General features: G+C 37.7%; 1 protein-coding gene across 1 annotated transcript; it reads left to right on the top strand.

The window, feature by feature from the left end:
* The first annotated feature begins 257 nt into the window (after positions 1-257).
* Positions 258-16874, top strand: LOC126094981 (40S ribosomal protein S16). Its single transcript, XM_049909636.1, has 6 exons — positions 258-336; positions 471-525; positions 606-650; positions 1204-1335; positions 13047-13161; positions 16690-16874. Exons 2-6 carry the CDS (start codon positions 517-519, stop codon positions 16833-16835), a joined length of 447 nt encoding a protein of 148 aa, XP_049765593.1. The 5' UTR covers positions 258-336; positions 471-516; the 3' UTR covers positions 16836-16874.
* Positions 16875-19952: the final 3078 nt, after the last annotated feature.

The following is a 19952-nucleotide window of genomic DNA, read 5'->3' as shown; positions in this document are numbered from 1 at the left end:
TTATGAGACAATAAACTTCTACTTCTACTCTTTCGAGGTTTATGTGTATCTTGAAAATTGGAATACTGTAGAATATCTGAAACGGAATAGTAGCTCAGGAGGTTACTTGGATTGCTCGTCATTATTTTGGTAAACATGTCTTATTGTTGCCTTTCTCGTTAAAATGATCTTATGTATCGCTCACGCGTGAACGACATTGTCTGTTTGACTTTGGCAAGAATGTTCGTGCTTGTAGTTTGTACTTTGGTTGAAGAAAGCTAGTGATGTCTGTTGGAACTTTGTTCTTTGTTTGACGGAAGGAAGTGGTGTTCTATTTTGTGAGTTGAGTGACTGCAGGTAAGTTGGCTTGAATAATCGGTTTGTAGATTGAGTTATTTTCAATAATTATGTCGGAGTTTAGAATTTAGAAAAGCTTAGTTTTGTCTGTTAGTGTTTCAAAATCCAGTAATGTAATGTTGATTTGACTGTAGGTGTTCTTTGGACCAGACACTTCCTTACCACGCGGTAACCACCAGAATGCAGAAGGTTTGTTTAGGTATAATTTTATTTATGAAAACTTATTCTTTACTGCTTCACTGAAGACTGATATACATTTCATGTTGCAGCCAGCAAAGGAGCCGATTCCTTCCGTGCAGGTGTTCGGTAGAAAGGTATGAGATTCGCACTGTAATCCTATTGTAGTGTGACGACGTGATATTTGTTACACATCACTAACTACTTAGTCATTCAAGCTTATTACCTACCTCGTCTTCGTAAAGTGTTATTGTTGTCGCGCTATTTAACTTTTTCTGTAACATAACTCTTGTGGATAAGATAAATGAACTTCGTTACGTTAATGTTCCATCGACAACATTGTGTTCTTTCAGCTTGTCAATTGGTGGTTGAAGATTAGATGTATTTAGTGTGGGTAAAAATTCAATATTGCAGTAGACTTTTTATTGGTGTTAACACTTGCTTCACAAGCTATTGTGATAAGTGATTAAATGACAATCCTAATAAACGATTTAGATTATGTTATCCCCATACTACTATTTCGCCCTCCTTTTTTTTTCCAATTGCATATCGCCAATCCATATGCCTGTGATGTTAATATATCCCGAATATGATGTATGTGAATTTCCAGTTCTTACTGAGGCTAAGAAACAAGGCTAAAATATGACTATTGAGCCAATGCAAAAGATTTCATATGACTTTCTTTTTCAGAAAAGTGCAACTGCTGTTGCATATTGTAAAAGAGGAAATGGAAACTTGAGAGTAAATGGCAGGCCACTGGAGATGGTAGAGCCTCGTGTGCTGCAATATAAACTTCAGGAACCAGTACTGCTGTTAGGAAAGGTACTAGTCATTAATTAGTTTTGGTCAAGTGTTGCTCGTGTAAATCTTTGTATGAGCTTCATATAGTTAATTTTCCTATTCATTTAATGAAAGTCAATGGTCAAATTTTAACCCATATGCTGACTTGCTATTTTAATTCATTCTAGCTCATTTACTTAACACTGTTACGGGCATACACAGTATTTTGTGTAAGTATTGTAGGCAACATATGCTATACAACTTGAGTTGGAAATTAAAGCACAGATGACCAATATATTACTGTTTGTGGATAAAACTTGTTTAGCATTGAATTATGTTCGGAATTGTTGGGAGAAATGCCAGATTCCTTGAAATAGAATTGGCATATTTGCATTTCATATGTCCTGCTTCGTGATATCAGTATATAGCAAATAAGACATGATCACAGATGTTCAGTATGATTGCCATAACAAATTTCTGTACCATATGATACTGTGCTCAATTCATTGAGTTGTATGTAATGTCTGATTTACTGTTTGGACTGTTATGTAGCAGAACTTTCTTTGGCTATTAAATTCACTGGTATTGTGAATTTAGTGTATCAGCACCTGATGTAACCCAGTACGATAGTCGGGGTTTATATGTGGACAAGAAAAAGAATTCAAAGGTTTTTCCTGGATTTCCCAGTTAAAAAATACTTTCTCCCAGGTGAAAACACACTTTCTCCATGTTAAGTAACAGTATATTTTCCCTCAAAACGCTGTGAATGGTGTTGGTCTTACCCACGGGCATAGTTTCCAGGCACTTCGAAAATGTAATTTAGGGAAAAGTAGGTTTTGGAAAGACCTTTGATCTGCAGGATCAAGTACGCTGCACATTTTTGTATTATGAAAGTACAAATTCGAATTCCATCAAACACTCATGTTACTTTCCAAAGCATTGAAATCGAGGTTGCAATGTGCTTCTGTAAGCCAATCGTAGCTCATGTCGTAATCTTGCCAGCCGATGACTTGATATTCAGAGTGTAAGGCATGTGATGTAGTCAGCCAATAGCAACATTATTTAATAGTGGGAGCACACAAACAAGAACGTAATGGTTCAAATTTAATCATAGTGCTCTGCAAGGAATGCAAGGCTGTCACATACAATATTAATCTTCTTTGCACGTTTTACATTTTAAGGTATATCACACAAATGTGTCAGTAAAATTTTTACTCTTACATTGTAATAAAAACAAGACATTTGAGGATACTCAGAGCATCGGAATTTTGTGAAGTGTACTAAAACCTGCACATTTCAAGTGCATACTTGAGAGTGCTCATGTGTATGCCACCAAACTATATTCAGGACAGTGGAAATTAATGTCCTGTGGTGCCTCTCCTGCTCCCAGTCAGCAAGTTTGACAACCTGCCCCTCCTAATAAAAAAATAATAAGAAGAAGAAAGCTCACAATTAATACCGGATGGGATTATTTGTAATCGGGAGAACAAGTGCTAGTGGTAAAATTTGCTATCTTAATTGCTATTAGCTAATAACTTGCTATTTTGTCATAAAATGAAATATACGATACATATAACCAATAAAGACATGACAGCTCTTTAATCTTGCTACAGCTTTACATGGTGTGCTTTTCTTAGTGCGAAAGAATCAGTTACGTCATCAGTTTGTCAAGCGTTTTGCCAAATGAAAATCAAAACATTGTCTAATACTGAAAAAGCTGTTAATACAATTAGTACCCATGACTGACAGTGTGATTTCTTGAGCTAATTACGTCTATTTTGTCACTGCAAGATGAAACAAAATAGGCCTTCCAACATTGCAGAATTGTTACACACCAAATAAACGACTGTTTGGCACAATTGGTTGTTTTTATAACATGACAGAATATAAGTTGTGAAGTATCAATGCGTTCATTCAAGCATGGGGTCAACAGAAGCATCAGATTCCACCTGTCTGCTTTGACCCATGACACAAGGGTGTTGTGTGTGTGTCGTCATTAAGACACGCAGTTTGTGAGTTTGTTGTATGTAGATGTCTTCCTGTTTGATTGTCTCCCCCCCCCCCCCCCCCCCCCCCCCCCCCCGTCTCTCTCTCTCTCTCTCTCTCTCTCTCTCTCTCTCTCTCTCTCTCTCTCTCTCTCTCTCTCTGTGTGTGTGTGTGTGTGTGTGTGTGTGTGTGTGTGTGTGTGTGTGTGTTTTGGCCGACCTACTTCTTAGTGGTAATTGTTGTTGACCCTCTTTTTTTTTTTTTTTTTTTTTTTTTTTTTTTTTTTTTTTTTTTTTTTTTTTTTTTTTTTTCCCCCTCGAGTTGGAATGTTTCGTGTATTCATGGTGTGTCGAATGTGTTTTAATTTACATAGGGATGTTTGAATTTTTGAGGTGTTGTGGTTTTTTCTGTTTTTCGTAGTTGTAGGTGCTGGTTTTTTCCTATCAACAATTGTGGTTGGCCTATATAGGTCAAGGGATATCAGATTCCTGTACACTTTGTAATTTTTTGTTAATTTTGTGTGTTTTGGGATAGTGGTGTGTTTTCTACTGTTATATTTAGCTTGTCCACTCCCTAAGACACCCAGTTTCTCTCAGTTGACCTGCTAGTTTGTGTTTTTGGAGGGAGATGTTATTGTCTTATAAGTATTTACATATTTTTTGCCATGTGTATGTAGTGACATCATAAGCGCTATATTGGAGACGCTTGGAATAGCCATTTCTGCCATATTGATGTCATGGGTCAAAGCATACGGGTGGAATCGGACGCTTCTGTAATCCTCAAGCATGAGACCGAAAAGCAGTTGTACGGTATTTTTATATAAATTTGGAATCATCATATTCTTCCCTAATTTGTGTGATGTCAGTTTCATCTCATTCCTCGTTCTAACAATCTTATCACCAATTCTGTAAATATTCCTGCCATTGTCTAAACTGGCAAATGCCAGTTAACTTCACCAACCCTCCCGGAATCACCAATTTAGTTATCCCGCGATTATTCTCCGGTTAGGTGTTACATGTTCGTACAATATCTTCCACTCTACTTCCAGAATAGAACTTAAGCAGCTGCTAGCTGGGGACTGTACGACTGGCGCTTACTAGTATAGTGATCTGGCCAAAATTTTTTGTCGATTCCATTTTCTTGTGTGCCCTGAGAAGATGTGTGCCCACTTGTAACTGCTAGAAGGAATCTAATGTAAACAGTTGATGTCTCGCTCGTCGGAGGCAATTTGTTATGTAGCATTCCATAGTCTTCCTAAAGCCTTTGAGACATTTTGCTGTTGACAGACACTTGTATGAGCACAGTGTTTTGTGGTATATGGTGCATTTCTTTTGCAATTTGTGTTTTATTTTAATTTTTTTCTTCTCATTCTTGTTTTATTGCTGCAATAGCGGAATACAGCAATCTCCTTTGTTAGAGTATCGGTTCTTAAGTCAAAATTACAAAAACAAAAAAATCCCGGATTTCTAAGAAATTCCCGGGTTTCTCCCGGTTGTCCCAGGTCATATACACCCTGATAGTACAATCCACAAATGATAGCGGTGTGCGCATGTCGAGGCATGTATTGGAATGGCATTGTTTACAATTTCATGCAACAGTTGTGTACAACCTGCAAATTCTCTTGCTTGCTTATGCAGAATTTATTGTGTTAGGATTAGAACTTAAAATTACGGCAACGGCACGTTTAACGAACAACTTTATTCATAAAAAGGACTGCTCACTGAACGAGGAAGACACACTGCTAGGACAACTGTGTTAATGACATCTGTGGACACCAATGATATTATGTGGCGGTAAAATTTGAATCTCAACATATTGCTTACTACCACAATCAGCAATCACAATTTGCAACAAATGAAATATAAATTCACTAAACAATTTGATACAATCATATGTAATGCTTGCATTAGCTACAGCATTCAGAGCAGAGTGCTCAGAACACTACTGACGGCTCATTGTCTGTCCGTGTATCTGTGATGTAAGGAGCACAAAACAAGTCTAAAATCGACTGCCATCGTTCATGACTCCTGTTATAGGGCTTTGTTACTACAGTTCAGCTGCTGAAGGCAGGTGGCTATGTTGCCAATATTATTACATGTCTATTTGTTCTTACGCTGTTTTGGTCAGATATCTGTGAATATTACACCCGAAAATTTCAGACCCATTGCAGTGCTGTACTACTGAAGTGGCAAAAAACACTAATAACCTTGGGGGATTGAAACACACTCTGTAATTAAAAAGAGAATAATTGGAAATATATATTGAGATAAGCCAATGATGTTTCATTGTCTTAATGTGTAGATGCATTTCTTACGTGCATTTTAGGGAGAAGAGTTAATTACAGTCAGTGTTATCTGTATGTTGTCACTATCTTCACCATTGCTACTGCTGCTACATCCCCTTATCTTATTAACTTACCCACCCTTTCTTCCAGTACACCTTGTTGCCATGTGTCTACTGAGATGTGCCATGTATATTTGGCAATCATGTTTCATTTTGTGGGAGTCATAGTATCCCATACACTAAATTTGACATATTTCAAATTAAACTTTTATTTTTGTTTACAACGTAAGATTTCACCTGAATGCCGTGATTTCTATTGCATTAAGAAGGCAGTGATGTGATGGAGGGTGCAACACTGTACAGTTTCTTCTAGGAAATTTTGTCAGTGTTGTAAATATTACATGATTTGTGCTCTTTCACTGTTTCCAGCAGTTCTGCCCTTCTCATTCATGTGTCAAATGAATCTATACAACCACTTCTCCTGCTGCATGTAAGGCAAAGAATGAACTACACAAATTTTGTCACCTGTTTCCCTGTGGTTGTCTCAAGATTTCTTTTCTGTAAAAACCAACAAAGCATTCGGTACAAGCTCACCAGCATGCTAAAGAATAAGCTGACTGCCATGTTCAATTAAAGTTGTCCGTCATGCTGTGTCATCAGTCCATGCAGTCTGTCTGGAATTACCAGTGTTTATTCATGTTTCATCCATCCAAACGATTTTGTGGGGTTTACGCTTCAATACTTTGCTCAGAAAATGGCATTTCCAGGCAATGATGTCCTGCAGCTCAAGCAGAACTCTTCTTTCGGAAAATGCTTCCTATTGGAAGTCTATCTTTTTCATCAGTGCTGAAGGAATAGATTTTTCCTTTGAAAATGAGTTGGAGCAGCAGCTTCTTCTGGGTTGGATATTGTCCCCACATTTAATAATCATATGTATGTTGCTGAATTGTGTCCTCTTGAAAATTATCCAGTTCTGTTATAGTTAGAAGCACGCACTTTGGTTTTCCCTGGAGCTGAAAGAGCAGCAGTTGGCACCTGTAGATCTCCAGCACACCTTTCCCTTGTTATTTTCTTCACAGAAGTTATTGCAGTTTCAGAGCAACAGCTACTTGTTCAGACTTTTGACAACAGTATTAGTCCTGCTGTTGTCCTTTTCCTCCCAAAAAGCATATGTAATATATGAGCTTTTGGGATTGGCTTTTTAATGTAGTGGTGCTGCCTACCTTCCTTCAGTGAGAGGAAGAGGCCATATCATATAGGTTTGAAATTAACACCACCTTCACCTGCACATTTTAAACAAGTTGAGTTGTTAACTCATGATCCATGATTAAACGAATATGGGGCAAGTGTGTTGCAGCCACTATGGAAGCATGGCACCATGTGTGACCTTGAGTGGTAGGGTTGCAATCTGGCACCATGGCAATGTTTACAAATTCCAGAGCTGGGATTGACGCTAGTGTCCCATCCATACAGTGCACTTGGCATGCATGGGGTGTTGGGGACATTCTTGTAGTGGCTGACTACATGTGTGATCTAATTTGTGCAGGGACTCCTGAGAGTAGAGAAATAGGAGAAATGATAAAAGGTAAGAGTTCTGTAGTTAAACCGGGAAGGTTGCATAAAAAAGGCATATAGCAGGTGACGAATTAATTTATCGCAACCTATGCATGACACATTTTGGAATTATTTCCATCTTCAGAAGTGATCACTGCATGGGGAGCCATGTTGAATTTCATCCTTTAGAACACACTATAATTATAAAGTAGCAAAAAGTCAAATGAATATGAAAATTTTTTTGAAGATATTACCACTGTCTGGCTAGTTGGAAACTTACCATCTATTTTCTAGTTGACACTACACACAATTTAAGATATAAGGGTACTGGAAAAATGAGATGAGTTTGATAGCAAAACTCTATAGTAAATGGGGTTTCATTATTTAAACTGTAATAATTGATGATGCATGTCCTAATATTTGTTACACCTTTTTACCAAATGAAAATGGATGCACAATTAATGGAGTCTTCACTTACAATGGGTGCATGTTTTTGAAGGTAGAAAGTTTCACTTTCCTTGTGATTCAGAATATTTCTTTTAGATTTTCCCATTTAATTTCCAATATTCTTCTATAAGACAGTAAAATTTTCTACTTACTATCGTCAGGGACATGTTGTACAGGGTTTATGCACCCTGGGAATTTATTAGTATTCTGGGAATTTTGCAGTGTTTTGGCATTCAGTTAATTTTTGTAATTTTGGCCAGTAAGAACTGATACTCCAAAAAAGAATTTTACTGTAGCCCACTACTGCAGAATAATAACACAATAAAACATAAATGAGAGAATAACACCAAAATAAAACTAATTGCAAAGAAAATTCACCTTTTACAACAAAACGCAGTGCGCACACAAGTGTCTGTTGACAGCAAAATGGGCCATAGGCTTTGGGATGAAGACTGAAATACTACGTAACAACTACTACTTTCGATTAGCGTGACATGATTTAATATTTCCAATAGGTCATGGGAAAATATTGTGAATTGTGGTTTGAGAAGTTACTTTCAAAATAAATTCCCTTTTATACAATATGAATTATTTAACAAGGTGACAGGTTTCGACCACTACTGTGGTCATCTTCAGACCATTGAGTAGGAACCCCTTTCTGTTGGAGAATTCTCCAACAGAAAGGGGTTCCTACACAATGGTCTGAAGATGACCACAGTAGTGGTCGAAACCTGTCACCTTGTTAAATAAATCGTGATCAAGACTGTTTTTAATAGTAAATATGAATTATGTTGTTTGAGAATGTGAAATGAATTTCTGGATATACTTTGTTGTAGGATACCACAGTCTGCTATGAGGTGTGGTGTGCCATGTCATAATGTCATTGAGCTGTGGTGTTTTGCAGTGGAAGTGAATTGTTGTGGAGGGTGCAGTGTATCAATTGGTGTGCTCTCACGGTTTGACTGTGTGGTATTGATAGTGTTTGTCTCGTGTGTGTGTGTGTGTGTGTGTGTGTGTGTGTGTTTGTGAAATTGTGGTGGCACAATGGAATATATTATGCAAATGTTGTCTTATAAAACAGAATGTCATAAAATTTAAACTGTTCTCTTAGGTCTGTGTAACTACTAAGTAGGTGGATCAATGTTTTAATTAAATTGTGGGAGAAGGTAGGTGGAGCAGTGTTTATTAATAAATTTAATGTGTGACTGTTATTAATAGACATTGATCCACATATCTTTTACCATGATCAATTAAAACATTGATTCCTCTACCTTGTCCCATGATTTAATTAAAAAGCGTTGGTCCACTTACAACATTTACCGTGAACTATTTTCTTGTAGGTTCTGCCATCTTGTCCTATCAGATGCATCATTCATTGTGTTGACTTCCCATCATTTAATGCACAGGCAGTTACCAAATGCAGCATGCAACACAGAAACTGCCAACACCATAAGTGCACTTTCACGCTGGGCTGTAGTTGTGGGGCAGGGTTATTGGTGTTGTGTACTTCAAGGTGTATAGATGAATAGGAGATTGGTATACCATTTTTGTAGTTGTGGGGTGGAGGATCATTGTCATGGCCTAGGTTTGAGCTATATAGGTTGAACTGAGGATTGGCACACCATAATATTATGGTGTGTTTTGTATAGTTTTGTTAGGTTTTATTTTTTGGCATTCCAGTGTTTTGTTTTTTTTTGAAGAACCTTGTCTAGAATGGTGTTTTTTTCTTATCAAATTTTTAGGTTGTATCCATGCAAAAACCCCTTTCCCAAAGGTTGTCCCTCTAATTTCATTGGGTTTTTGTCAGTGTCTGATATGCATGGCATTTGTATTTTTGAGTGTTCTGATGATGCTTTGGTAGCCATGTTGGATAATAGCAGTTTTCAGTGTGTTGATGTCATTGGTCAGACCTGGCTGGTGGTATCAGTCTCCATTAATCCCAAATTTCTCAATACTTTGAGGACTAGACACTTTGAAAAATTTCAGGCCCAGACAATAAGCCATTTATGCAATATATTTTAAAATGTGACACGCTAAGGACCAAGATTCAGTGTTCAGTTCTTTCACAGATTATTAATTTTGCTGTAACGATGGTAAAAAGTATAGTTATCCTTCAAAATAAGTCCGAGGTGAGTTCTTGAGCAACGTAACACGTAATTGGCTTTTTTTAAAAAAAGTCGAAGTATGTATTCAGCCAGGTAAGCTACGATATGTTCAGCGTGCAACAGTGAAATTCAAAATTGTGCTTAAGAGATATTCAGCTGCTGCAGTTTAAGCTGTGCTGGTAGGATCCTGCCTAACCTCACCCTTGGAAAAAACAGCAAAATAATTTTTTGAAGATCAATATTAAACATGAAAGCTTAGCTTCTCTTGTAGCTATACTGTATGTAAATTAATTTAAATCATTAACATTTCCTATTTGTATGTTCACACTACATAACACTGATATTGCTATTGGCTGACTACATCGCATGTCTTATGTTCTCAATACCTGCTGTCTTTGGCTGGTGAGATCATGCAACAGAATGTGATTGGCTGACAAAATTGTATTGTGCAGTGTAGTCCAGATTTCAGTGCTTTGGAAGCTGCCATGTGGAAACTACCATGCTGTATTCAGTGGAATTCTTAGTTCACTTCCATAGTACTAAATATGCACTGTAAATGTTGCCACACACATATACAAAACACATTGCTTTTTGGAGTTTCATTTCCTTAAGTACCAGGAAGTTTTACACCAGTGTACAAAACCAAACCAGTCAAAGGTTTGATAAGTTTCACAGGTCTGAGGGAAAGTGAATTTTTTAGTTAACATGGGGAAAATGTATTTTCACCTGGGAAAAGTGTACTTTCAACAGCGAAATGGTAGTATTTTCTTGTCCATGTGTACACCATGTTAGATGTAGAGAGCTACTGGTGTGGACTCCTTTTAGTAAGCAGTATCATTTCAAGATCTGGTGACACTTAGGGATAACTAAAGGTTCCAGTGCCACCCACCAGCTCTGACCTCTCGCTTCATGAAGATGGACACAAGTATTTCAAACTTACACAATATGGCAACCATGACATAGTGCATTACACATGCATACAGAAACATACGAAAAATGTTAATTGCATGAATAACATGAAACTAACAGAACAATGGTATTAGTGGATTTTCAGTGGAGACAAACTAAGTATATGACAATCCTAATAATGAAGACATAGGCAAAAATCAAGCAAACAAAATCCTCAGCATTTGACAAACTGTCAATAAAAAACCTTAAAAAAACTGTTTGATAGTTCATAGGAGATTTTGCTTGACTTATATTGCTCAATTGTTATGCCTGGTACTGTGAATCCCCACACCGATCCAAAAATTGGTACCAGAAATTTCACTTTGTAACACGCCCGTGGGTACAAATGGGTGGGGATCCTGAAACTGTTTTCTCTTGCCACTTCTTGTCTGTGTGCCCTGTCCACACCATGTACCTGATGATTTCGCTGCAGTTGTACTGTTCTGCCCCACACTGCTGCTGGCTTGCCTGAAATTATCTATCGAAATGTGCAAGCGGGTTTTGGGGAGCCAATCAATGTTAACACAACACTGACTTACGTCTGGTATGAACAACTATATTCTGAGACAATAAGAATTCACAGGTTGCACTGTTTACACTCATAAGTCATAAATGTTTATCCCAATTGACAATCTTGATGATTATCTGTCCACAATATCACTTGGATGAGCATACGCTTAACCGACACGACACGGGTGATTATTGTTGATGCGGAAGCCGAATGATCGAACTAAAGTTCTTAATCATCACGCGTACACAGATATTTGGTACCAGTCTTCCTTGACACAAGTAATGATTGTTTGTAAAGTTAATTTTACAGTTCAGTTCTCAGTTGTACGAGCGTGCGCATAACAGTCGCGGCACGGCTGATTGCCGATGATGCGGGAACGCGATGACCGAAAGCACGTTCTCACGGTCGCTACAAGACACTGGCACTTGTTTGCACTCTTTTATGGTAACTAATTTTTGCTGATTCACATTAGTTCATTCTGAGGGACAGAACACGGTGCGGATGATTGATACTGTATGGTACAACACGCAACGAGAGGATACACAAATATGTTATCGGCTGCACTGCTCCTTTTTTAGTTACTTCTTGACGCACTTTCCTCTGAATCATTTGCAAATTTTATCACTTTACTTAATAGCACTTGGAGCAGCACTAACAATGCCTGTCACATGCAAAGCTACCCTCAACACAAGATAAAAGTTCAGTGTCCCATGCTCATCTATGCAGACGTGGCTACCGGCAAAGATACTCTGCAACCAAACCAGTGATATGACAGTATGCTTACAACTTAACTATATAGCTTAAACAAAATTGAAAAAAAAAACCACACACCACTTGGCAAATCCAATGGCAAACACTTCACTTGATCTGTGGTATAACACCAAAACCTGCTCACATACTTGACACTGCAAATCTGATCTCAGAGATTTAGGTAAAATGCCACTCTAACTTCCAATCTCAAGTCGGAATAATTACCTACAACTGACAGAACCCAAAAATTCGTTAAAAATTGCATTGACACCATTTTTGAGGAAGAAGGAACACAATTAAGCTTTGTAGTCCCCAGTCTAAAATATACCTTCTCTACAACTGTGGCACTATTATAGTTGGCAATTGGATTGAACTACTGAAGGAAATTACTTCTGGTCAAGATATCCTCTCATTGCGGCATGCTGTGATCTTCTGTTAACTTTGTTGTCATACCGATAACTAACAAAGGAACCAAAATTAAGTCTCCAACAGTAAGCAACACACCACACTAATAATTCCAAACCCATAAACAAATCTTTCCCATAACTGGCAACAAAGAAGGAAAAAAACTCGCTAACAAACAGCCACAAACACTTCCAGTATTTTCACAAACAGCAGTAATTGAGTCCAGTGAATCACTAATATCACTTACACCTCACAATTTGGAAACACAAATATCCCATATTAGAGCACCTTAACATGCCCTCCACAAACATTGTCCATTTCAAATATACTGTATGATGTCCCATGACAGGTCAAAGCAGATGGGTGCTACTGTAAACTTTGGTTGGCCCTTTTCATTTGCTCCTATAGTCAGTAGTAGTTACCAGATAAAATACTAAAGGGAAAGTACTGACTATTTTGTTAACTCTTTTTATTGTAACATTTGTAGCAGTATGCTTAAGTTTTCTTCCCTCCAGTTAACTTTTGCAGATCATAAATTGTATTGATGTTGGTGCCGGTGGCAACTTACATTGACACAGAAATTTAATTTGATATCAAATTGTAATACCTGTTATTTTCTCTTATACCTGTTAGTACTTGTTTAATGAAATGATTTAATCTAGTGGAATATTATATTGATTCAGTAAATTCCGTGCAATAATATAGTGTACAGAGATTGTTCCAACAGTTCCGTTTTTTGTAAGTTGCTGTTTTCACTGTCACAGGAGCGTTTTTCCGGAGTTGATATCAGAGTTCGTGTAAACGGAGGTGGCCATGTTGCACAGATTTATGCTATTCGTCAAGCCATTTCAAAAGCTCTTGTTTCTTACTACCAGAAATGTAAGTATGCTGTCTTTAATTTTGCAATATGTGAGATAAGGAGTTTCCTTTTTGTGTGTGAGACAGGGGTGTTACCATTCAGGTTGAGAAATTCTAGGCTTATGGCCACAGAAATACCTACAAAGTTAAGGGGAATAAAGGGCAAAAGCAGTTCTGTAGTAGGAATCAAATGTTCAGATGTGGTGGGAGGGGGGGTCCGCAAGTGGTGAGTTGCTGGGCAGTTAGTGTCAGTTGTGTAGCTTCAAAGTCTTCACTTCAGTTGTAATCGTCATCCAGAGATCTAGAAGTATAAACAGATCATTATCTGGTGTCTGTTGTAGCTATTTGACACATCACGTACAAACTGGATCTGGTAGTAGTGAGGTACTTTTTGAAAGGATGAATGATGTTCAGGTTGTTTGTTGTATGTTTAAAGTGTTGAATTAATCATGCCAAAGAATCAAGAGTCCCACACAGAGTTATTAAAAACCATGTTTTGTGGGTTCATGCTTGTGTATGTTCTTGTTTTGTGATTACATGCCTGCAAGGGAAAGCACTGCCCTGTGTACTGAAAAAATTAAACAATTCCTTTGCACAAGGAAGTACAATGCAGTTTTACTACCAGGAAAAAATTTCATTTTTGTGAGAAATTAGCATTGACAGTTTGACACAACCAGATGGTTACGTTGCCAAATGTGGTTTGTGGCTACTAGTTGCATTCTGTAGAGGCAAAACGTATGGACTGTGACAAAATGCAGATCAAATTTGTATGCATAAATTTATTTATAGGTGCTAGTTGTACATATAAACTCTAAAAATTGAAAAGTAGTATTCAGTATATTATATAATTTAATATATTGAAGTTATTTGTGGTACTTGATTGTAGAAATGCAAACCTTTTGCTATATTGTCTAAAACTTAGTTTCTCTTTTTGAATTTCATGTATTGTGAATCAAGATTTTTGTAAAATCTTGATTTGCCAATATCACTTGTAGGAAAGTTGATAGATTAAAATATACATAGCAGTGTCTAAGATAAGAGTATATTATGTTAATAGGGTGTTCATGATGCAAGGAAATGTCAACTTCGAGCTCATATAACTAAAGTGAGTAATTCGTAAGTACAACAAGCACTGTCATTGTGCACTCAGTGACAAATACAATGGCCACGCTGGCTGGTGACAGTGACAGTCAAAGTTTCTATGAGGTGCTCGCAGTTTATGTATGTCCACCTCACAGAAACTGACTTGCTGTCATCAGACAGCATGGCTATTTTGTTTGCCATTTTGAGTGTACAATGACAGTGCTTGTCTGTTATAAGTAAGAGTTTAAAGTGGACATGCCCTGTGTTCATGGCTCTCACACAAGTGCCCTCTTACCTTAGGCTCTGCTGTGTTTACTTTGATCTGAAGATGATAGGTAATGGTTAAGTTTATCAGTTTCCTAGGTGTGATCTTGACTAATAGATTTCACAAAAAAAATCAGTGTTCACTGAAGTAATACATTGTGTTTGTACTATACTGTACTGGTAACTAAAAATTTCACCGACAATTTATTCTACAGTGACACAATAATTAGTATATTGTGTTACAAGGTGATGATCAGTCCATGGCATGCTCTTCTCTTAAATTCCAGTGTTCCAGTTACAGTAATGGGGAAACACCACTTAAATTACTGTTGTAATCTGATGTCTAATTTTCTCTTCTGCACTACCAGAGCAGTTATCTGTCCCAGGTGTGGAATTATATATTTTCCTTGCAGTGGTCCATAGTGCCTTTATTTTTGGGTGCCTCTTATGGCACATTTAAGTCTACACTGTAAACCATCGTGAGGTGCATAGCAGAGAGTACATTCCATTATGCCAGTTATTAGGGTTTCTCCCTGTCCCATTCACATGTACAGTGTGGGAAGAATAATTGTTTGAATGCCTCTGCGTGTACAGTAATTATTCTAATCTTATCCTTCTGATTCATATGTTAGTGATACATAGAGGGTTGTTTTATATTCCTAGGGTCATCATTTAAAGCCAGTTCTTGGAACTTTTAACAGACTCTCAGGATATATGTAAACTATCTTAGCACCTTCCAGATGAGTTCGTTCGTTATCTCTGTGACACTCTCCCATGGATTAAACAAACCTGTGACCATTTGTGCTGCCCTCCTCTGTATACATTCAGTATGTGCTGTTGGGCACTTGTATGGCCCCCACACACAAGAGGAGTATTCTAGAACTGGTCACATGCAATCTCTTCTGCACTTCCTCGGTATTCTACCAGTAAACCGAAGTGTACCACCTGCTGTAACCATGACTGACCCTATGTGACCATTCAGTTTCATAGCCCTACAAAGTGTTACACTCCAGTATTTGTATTAGATGACAAATTCCAACAGTGACTCACTGATTTTATAGTCTTACATTTTTTGTTGCCAATCTCTGCACTGCTTGCAATCTTATCAATGTTTGGCTATATATTTATGCAGCTTCTTTATGATAATATATCATTATGGATAACTAAATCATCTGCAAAAAGCTTGATTTTACTATTATGTGTAAGATCATTAATATACAACATGAACAGAAAGGGTTTCAGCACACTGTCCTGGGTTACATCCAAACTTACCTCTACATCTGACGATGACTCTTCATCTGAGATAACATGTTTGGCCCTACCTACCAAAAAGTTCAGTCTAGTAACAAAGTTCACTTCATAACCCATAGGATCGTACTTTTGATAGCAAGTGTAGGTGCAGTACTGAGTCAAATGCTTTTCGGAAATAAAGAAAACTGCATCTATCTGGTTGCCTTCATCCAAAGCTTTCAGTATGTCATGGGAGAAAAGTAAGAGTTGAGTTTCACATGATGGGTGTTTTCGAAATACTGGTTGACATTGAGAAGGGCATTATGTGGAGCTCAAAATATGTTCAAAGATTCTACAATAAATCAATGTCAAGGATATTAGACGGTAGTTTTGTGGATCACTTCTACTACCCTTCTTGTAGGTCACACCAAATGCAAATTCATAGGGGCTTCTACTTTGCACTGCAAACTTAAAGAATTTCTTGCAGTAGTTTAGCTAATACCGAAATATCACAATAACTATGACCATTAACGAAATGAAGCTCAGGAATGAATCTCTAAGATGTGTGAGACTGAGTTTATTACGGAATAGTTTCTTTAAAATTGTTTGACAATTACTGCAGATCAGCCAGCTGACAGATTACGCGCTGAGTAGGCCTGGCGTTATCATTGCCTGCTGATGCGTGCAGCGCACGCTGACAACTGCACTTCCCTCCACCTGCTCCGTACTGAACTGTCAAAAGATGCAACTAATTTTAAATGCCCTGTAGTTAGACTGATGTACATGGAATTGCAAAATAATGTCCTTGTAGTGCTGCAGTATTTCTTATTATAGTGAAACATCAGAGGCAAAACAAATCTGTATTCTAGTTTTTAAGTATATAAATGGTTCTCTGTATAAAATTAGTGTTCATTGTTAAATGATTATTTTGTGGATTTATTATGATTTTAATAAATGGCATTTAATTTCCAGATGTAGACGAGGCGTCAAAGAAAGAGATTAAGGATATTTTGATCCAGTATGACAGAACTCTCTTGGTAGCTGACCCGAGGCGTTGCGAGCCCAAGAAGTTCGGTGGACCAGGTGCCCGTGCAAGATACCAGAAATCATACCGTTAAAGTGTATATTCTCTTATTAATAAACATTCTTTGAAAACAGGGTCTCGTTTATTTCACCTTGGAAATTATTCCAATTTTTATGCAGTTATTTTATGTATTAATGGAACACAATCCAAATTATATCGTATCCATCAAATATTTTGTAACACAAATATTGTTTGCTGATTTAGTGGTGCCCTCTGTGCATTTAAAACAAATTGTTCGAAAGATAGGCAAGCTATTAACATCTTTCACCATATGAGGCCTAGAAATTTTCACTATCTCCTATATTGTTGTTCAGGCATTGCTTTCAAAAAAGGATTACTATAATCCTGTGTTTGACATTGAATTTAGCAGCTCAGAAAATGAAGAAGAATGTGATGTTACTTCATTAGTGACTGAAGGTACATTATTTTGTCAGTTGAGTGACAGGTGCTCACCAGTGATATGAGAAATACATCCTCTGTGCTCCAGCCAGCTCTTCCAAGATTTAAGTCCACAGGAAACTTAATGAAATCCTTTGTTAGACTTCACAGCTACAGAGAAAGTAAAAAATGACACCAAGTTTCAGGCTACATTAATCACTCCAATGCACAAGTATACTTGGAGTTTTATGACGGGTGACCTTCAAAATTTTGTAACTCATTATTTTGAGCTTGAAAAGCTGTCTTTATCTGTGTGTGATGTTCATTATATTTCTCATTAACAAAACAATTGGAACATAATTCGAAAAAAAAATCAGTTATGGGGGTGATGCAGTTTGTGGATGAAGCTGGAGTTTTCTGATGTCCCTTATGTGCCAGATTTGAGACAGATCTGGTGATCAAGCAGGCCAATGCAGCATGTCAACACTGTAGAGCATGTTGGCTTGCAACAGCAGTGGGAGAGCATTATCCTGTTCGAAAACACCCCCTAGAGTGCTGTTCACGAATGCCAGCACAACAGGTTGAATCATATTGACATGTAGTTGGGGTTTGTGGGATAACCATGAGAATGCTCCTGCTGTTGTACAAAATCATGTCCCAGACCATAACTCCAGCTATATGTCCTGTCTAGCATGCAGACAGGTTGGTTGCAGACACTTAACAGGCCAGTAACCAGCACACAGCCTTCACTAGTGCTGAGACAGAACTAGGTTTCATCAGAAACATACAGACCTCCACCTTGCCCTCCGAGTTCTCACTTGACACCAATGAAACTGCATATGACGGCGGTTTTGGGTCAGTGTGGAAGGCATGGTACTGGGTGTCTGGCTGTGTGATGTCCTTGAAGTAATTCATTTGTAAGAGTTTGTCACTGGTGCCAACTATGGCACAGATTGCAGGTGCAGTGCAGTGCGCCAGAGCCATATGCTGAACATGGTCTTGCCTCTCGGCAGTTCCATGTGGCTGCTCGGAGCCCAGTCTTCTTGCAACCATACATTCTTGTGACCACCATTGCCAGCAGTCATGTACAGTGGCTACATTCTTGCCAAGTCTTTCTGCATTATCACAGAAGGAACGTCAAGCTTCTTGTAGGCCTATTACACAAACTTGGTGAGGCATTGATAATGCTGTCTTTATAGCCTAAAGGCATTCTTGACTAACATAATCTCACCACATCCAATCTCAAAGGTAACTTACGCTTATGACTGTTATGGTGCAGTGTGTATTTAAAGCAAATCTGATTTGCATCCTCATAGTGGTGCCACTCTTATGTAATGAGTGTGAAATTTGAATAGGCATCTTTCAGATGTAGGGACGCCTGCTGACTTTCATCTCTCAACACCTTCAAGTTACTAATTGTAAATTTGTTAACATTGTTTTAAAGAAAATAGTGTTGCATATTTTCCCATGTTTCTGCCAGTAAGGGCTGGAGTTCTTCACGGATTAACACTTAAACAGTGCTGGCATCTTCAGACAAAATTGAAGACATGGTTGAGTGATGGGCTGTATTGCTGGGGTCTAATTATATGGGACCGGACAAGGTGACACACTGGAACATTGCATTGGCAGTGGGGTTCAAATGCCCTATTTAGGTTTTCTTCAGCTCAAATAAGGCAAATACTTGGTTCCTTCAAAAAGATAAGACTTTTTTCCTGTACTTTTCGTATCAATTGGGCTCTGTCTGATGACCTTGCAAATGAATAGTTAAACCCCAATTTTCCTTAATTTTGTAGACAATTTTTTTTATCTATAGCCTCTAGTGTGGCATGGAAAATTTTGTTTGCATTGTGTGTAGCACAGAAACCAGGTCTTGAAAGCAAGTGGTGGTCTTCCAGCTTTGTGCATTCTCTGCTTCAATCAGTTGGTCAGCTATCAGTTTTAGTTAGAAGCATACACATAAATTGAATTTAGCTGGGGAAAAAATGCTTGCCACTCAGACATGTTTATCATTAGAGATGATTCAGACAGTGTAAAACTGAGCTGCCAGGGCACCTGCTGTACCAGTTTGGAAATTGTAGCATTCATGCACTCCTGAATGTTAAGTGTCTCATACTGAGGACATGCTTTGTTGTGCTCAACAATTTTTGCTGTTATAGTTGACACTATTTTTCATTACAGACATAGCGTAGTTGATGCAAAATACATTTATTTTTGCAATACGTATGAATAACTTCTAGTTTTTCCATTGTCTTAGAGAAATTCTAATATGTACAAACTGTGTTGTTTCCCATTATCTTTCACTGACTATATTGGGACTTGTGCCTGTCATATATTGTATGTTGCTGACCACACTGTCAAACTTATTTCATACTATATTGGTTAAACTGTGAAATAGTCTTTTTGGTCACAAATTTGTTATTCATTTCAGTAACTGGTTATGATTATTTTGATCATCAGATAGTGACCAAAAAAAGTGCATATTTGTGAGAAAGAGCATTACAATAGATCAATCAAGTGATGTTTCTTCACATTGCCTGAAGCTTTTAACAAATGATGTACCTGTGTCCTTGAACTTTAAAAAGAAGCAAATGAAATTTATAATGATAGTTGGTGTCATCACATAATACAAAAACTTGATAAGACTATGATGGACACTCATGGCCTGCAATGTATGCCCATCATTAGTAAAATTTTTGGCTGCAGATCTAACAGCTAGGGGGCCTTGCCACAAGGTATTGCTGACGTAAGCACAATTTACAGTGGTATGTTGCAA

The sequence above is a fragment of the Schistocerca cancellata genome, chromosome 8 (genome assembly GCF_023864275.1).
Source record: "Schistocerca cancellata isolate TAMUIC-IGC-003103 chromosome 8, iqSchCanc2.1, whole genome shotgun sequence".
Lineage (NCBI taxonomy): Eukaryota > Metazoa > Arthropoda > Insecta > Orthoptera > Acrididae > Schistocerca > Schistocerca cancellata.
This window is presented reverse-complemented; position numbering and strand designations above follow the sequence as displayed.

What these genes read in the sequence shown, in the direction of transcription:
- LOC126094981 (XM_049909636.1), top strand. An exon ending in CAGTACTGCTGTTAGGAAAG is followed by an intron (nt 1,336 to 13,046) that starts GTACTAGTCATT and finishes TCACTGTCACAG; the next exon opens with GAGCGTTTTTCCGGAGTTGA. An exon ending in TGTTTCTTACTACCAGAAAT is followed by an intron (nt 13,162 to 16,689) that starts GTAAGTATGCTG and finishes TTTAATTTCCAG; the next exon opens with ATGTAGACGAGGCGTCAAAG.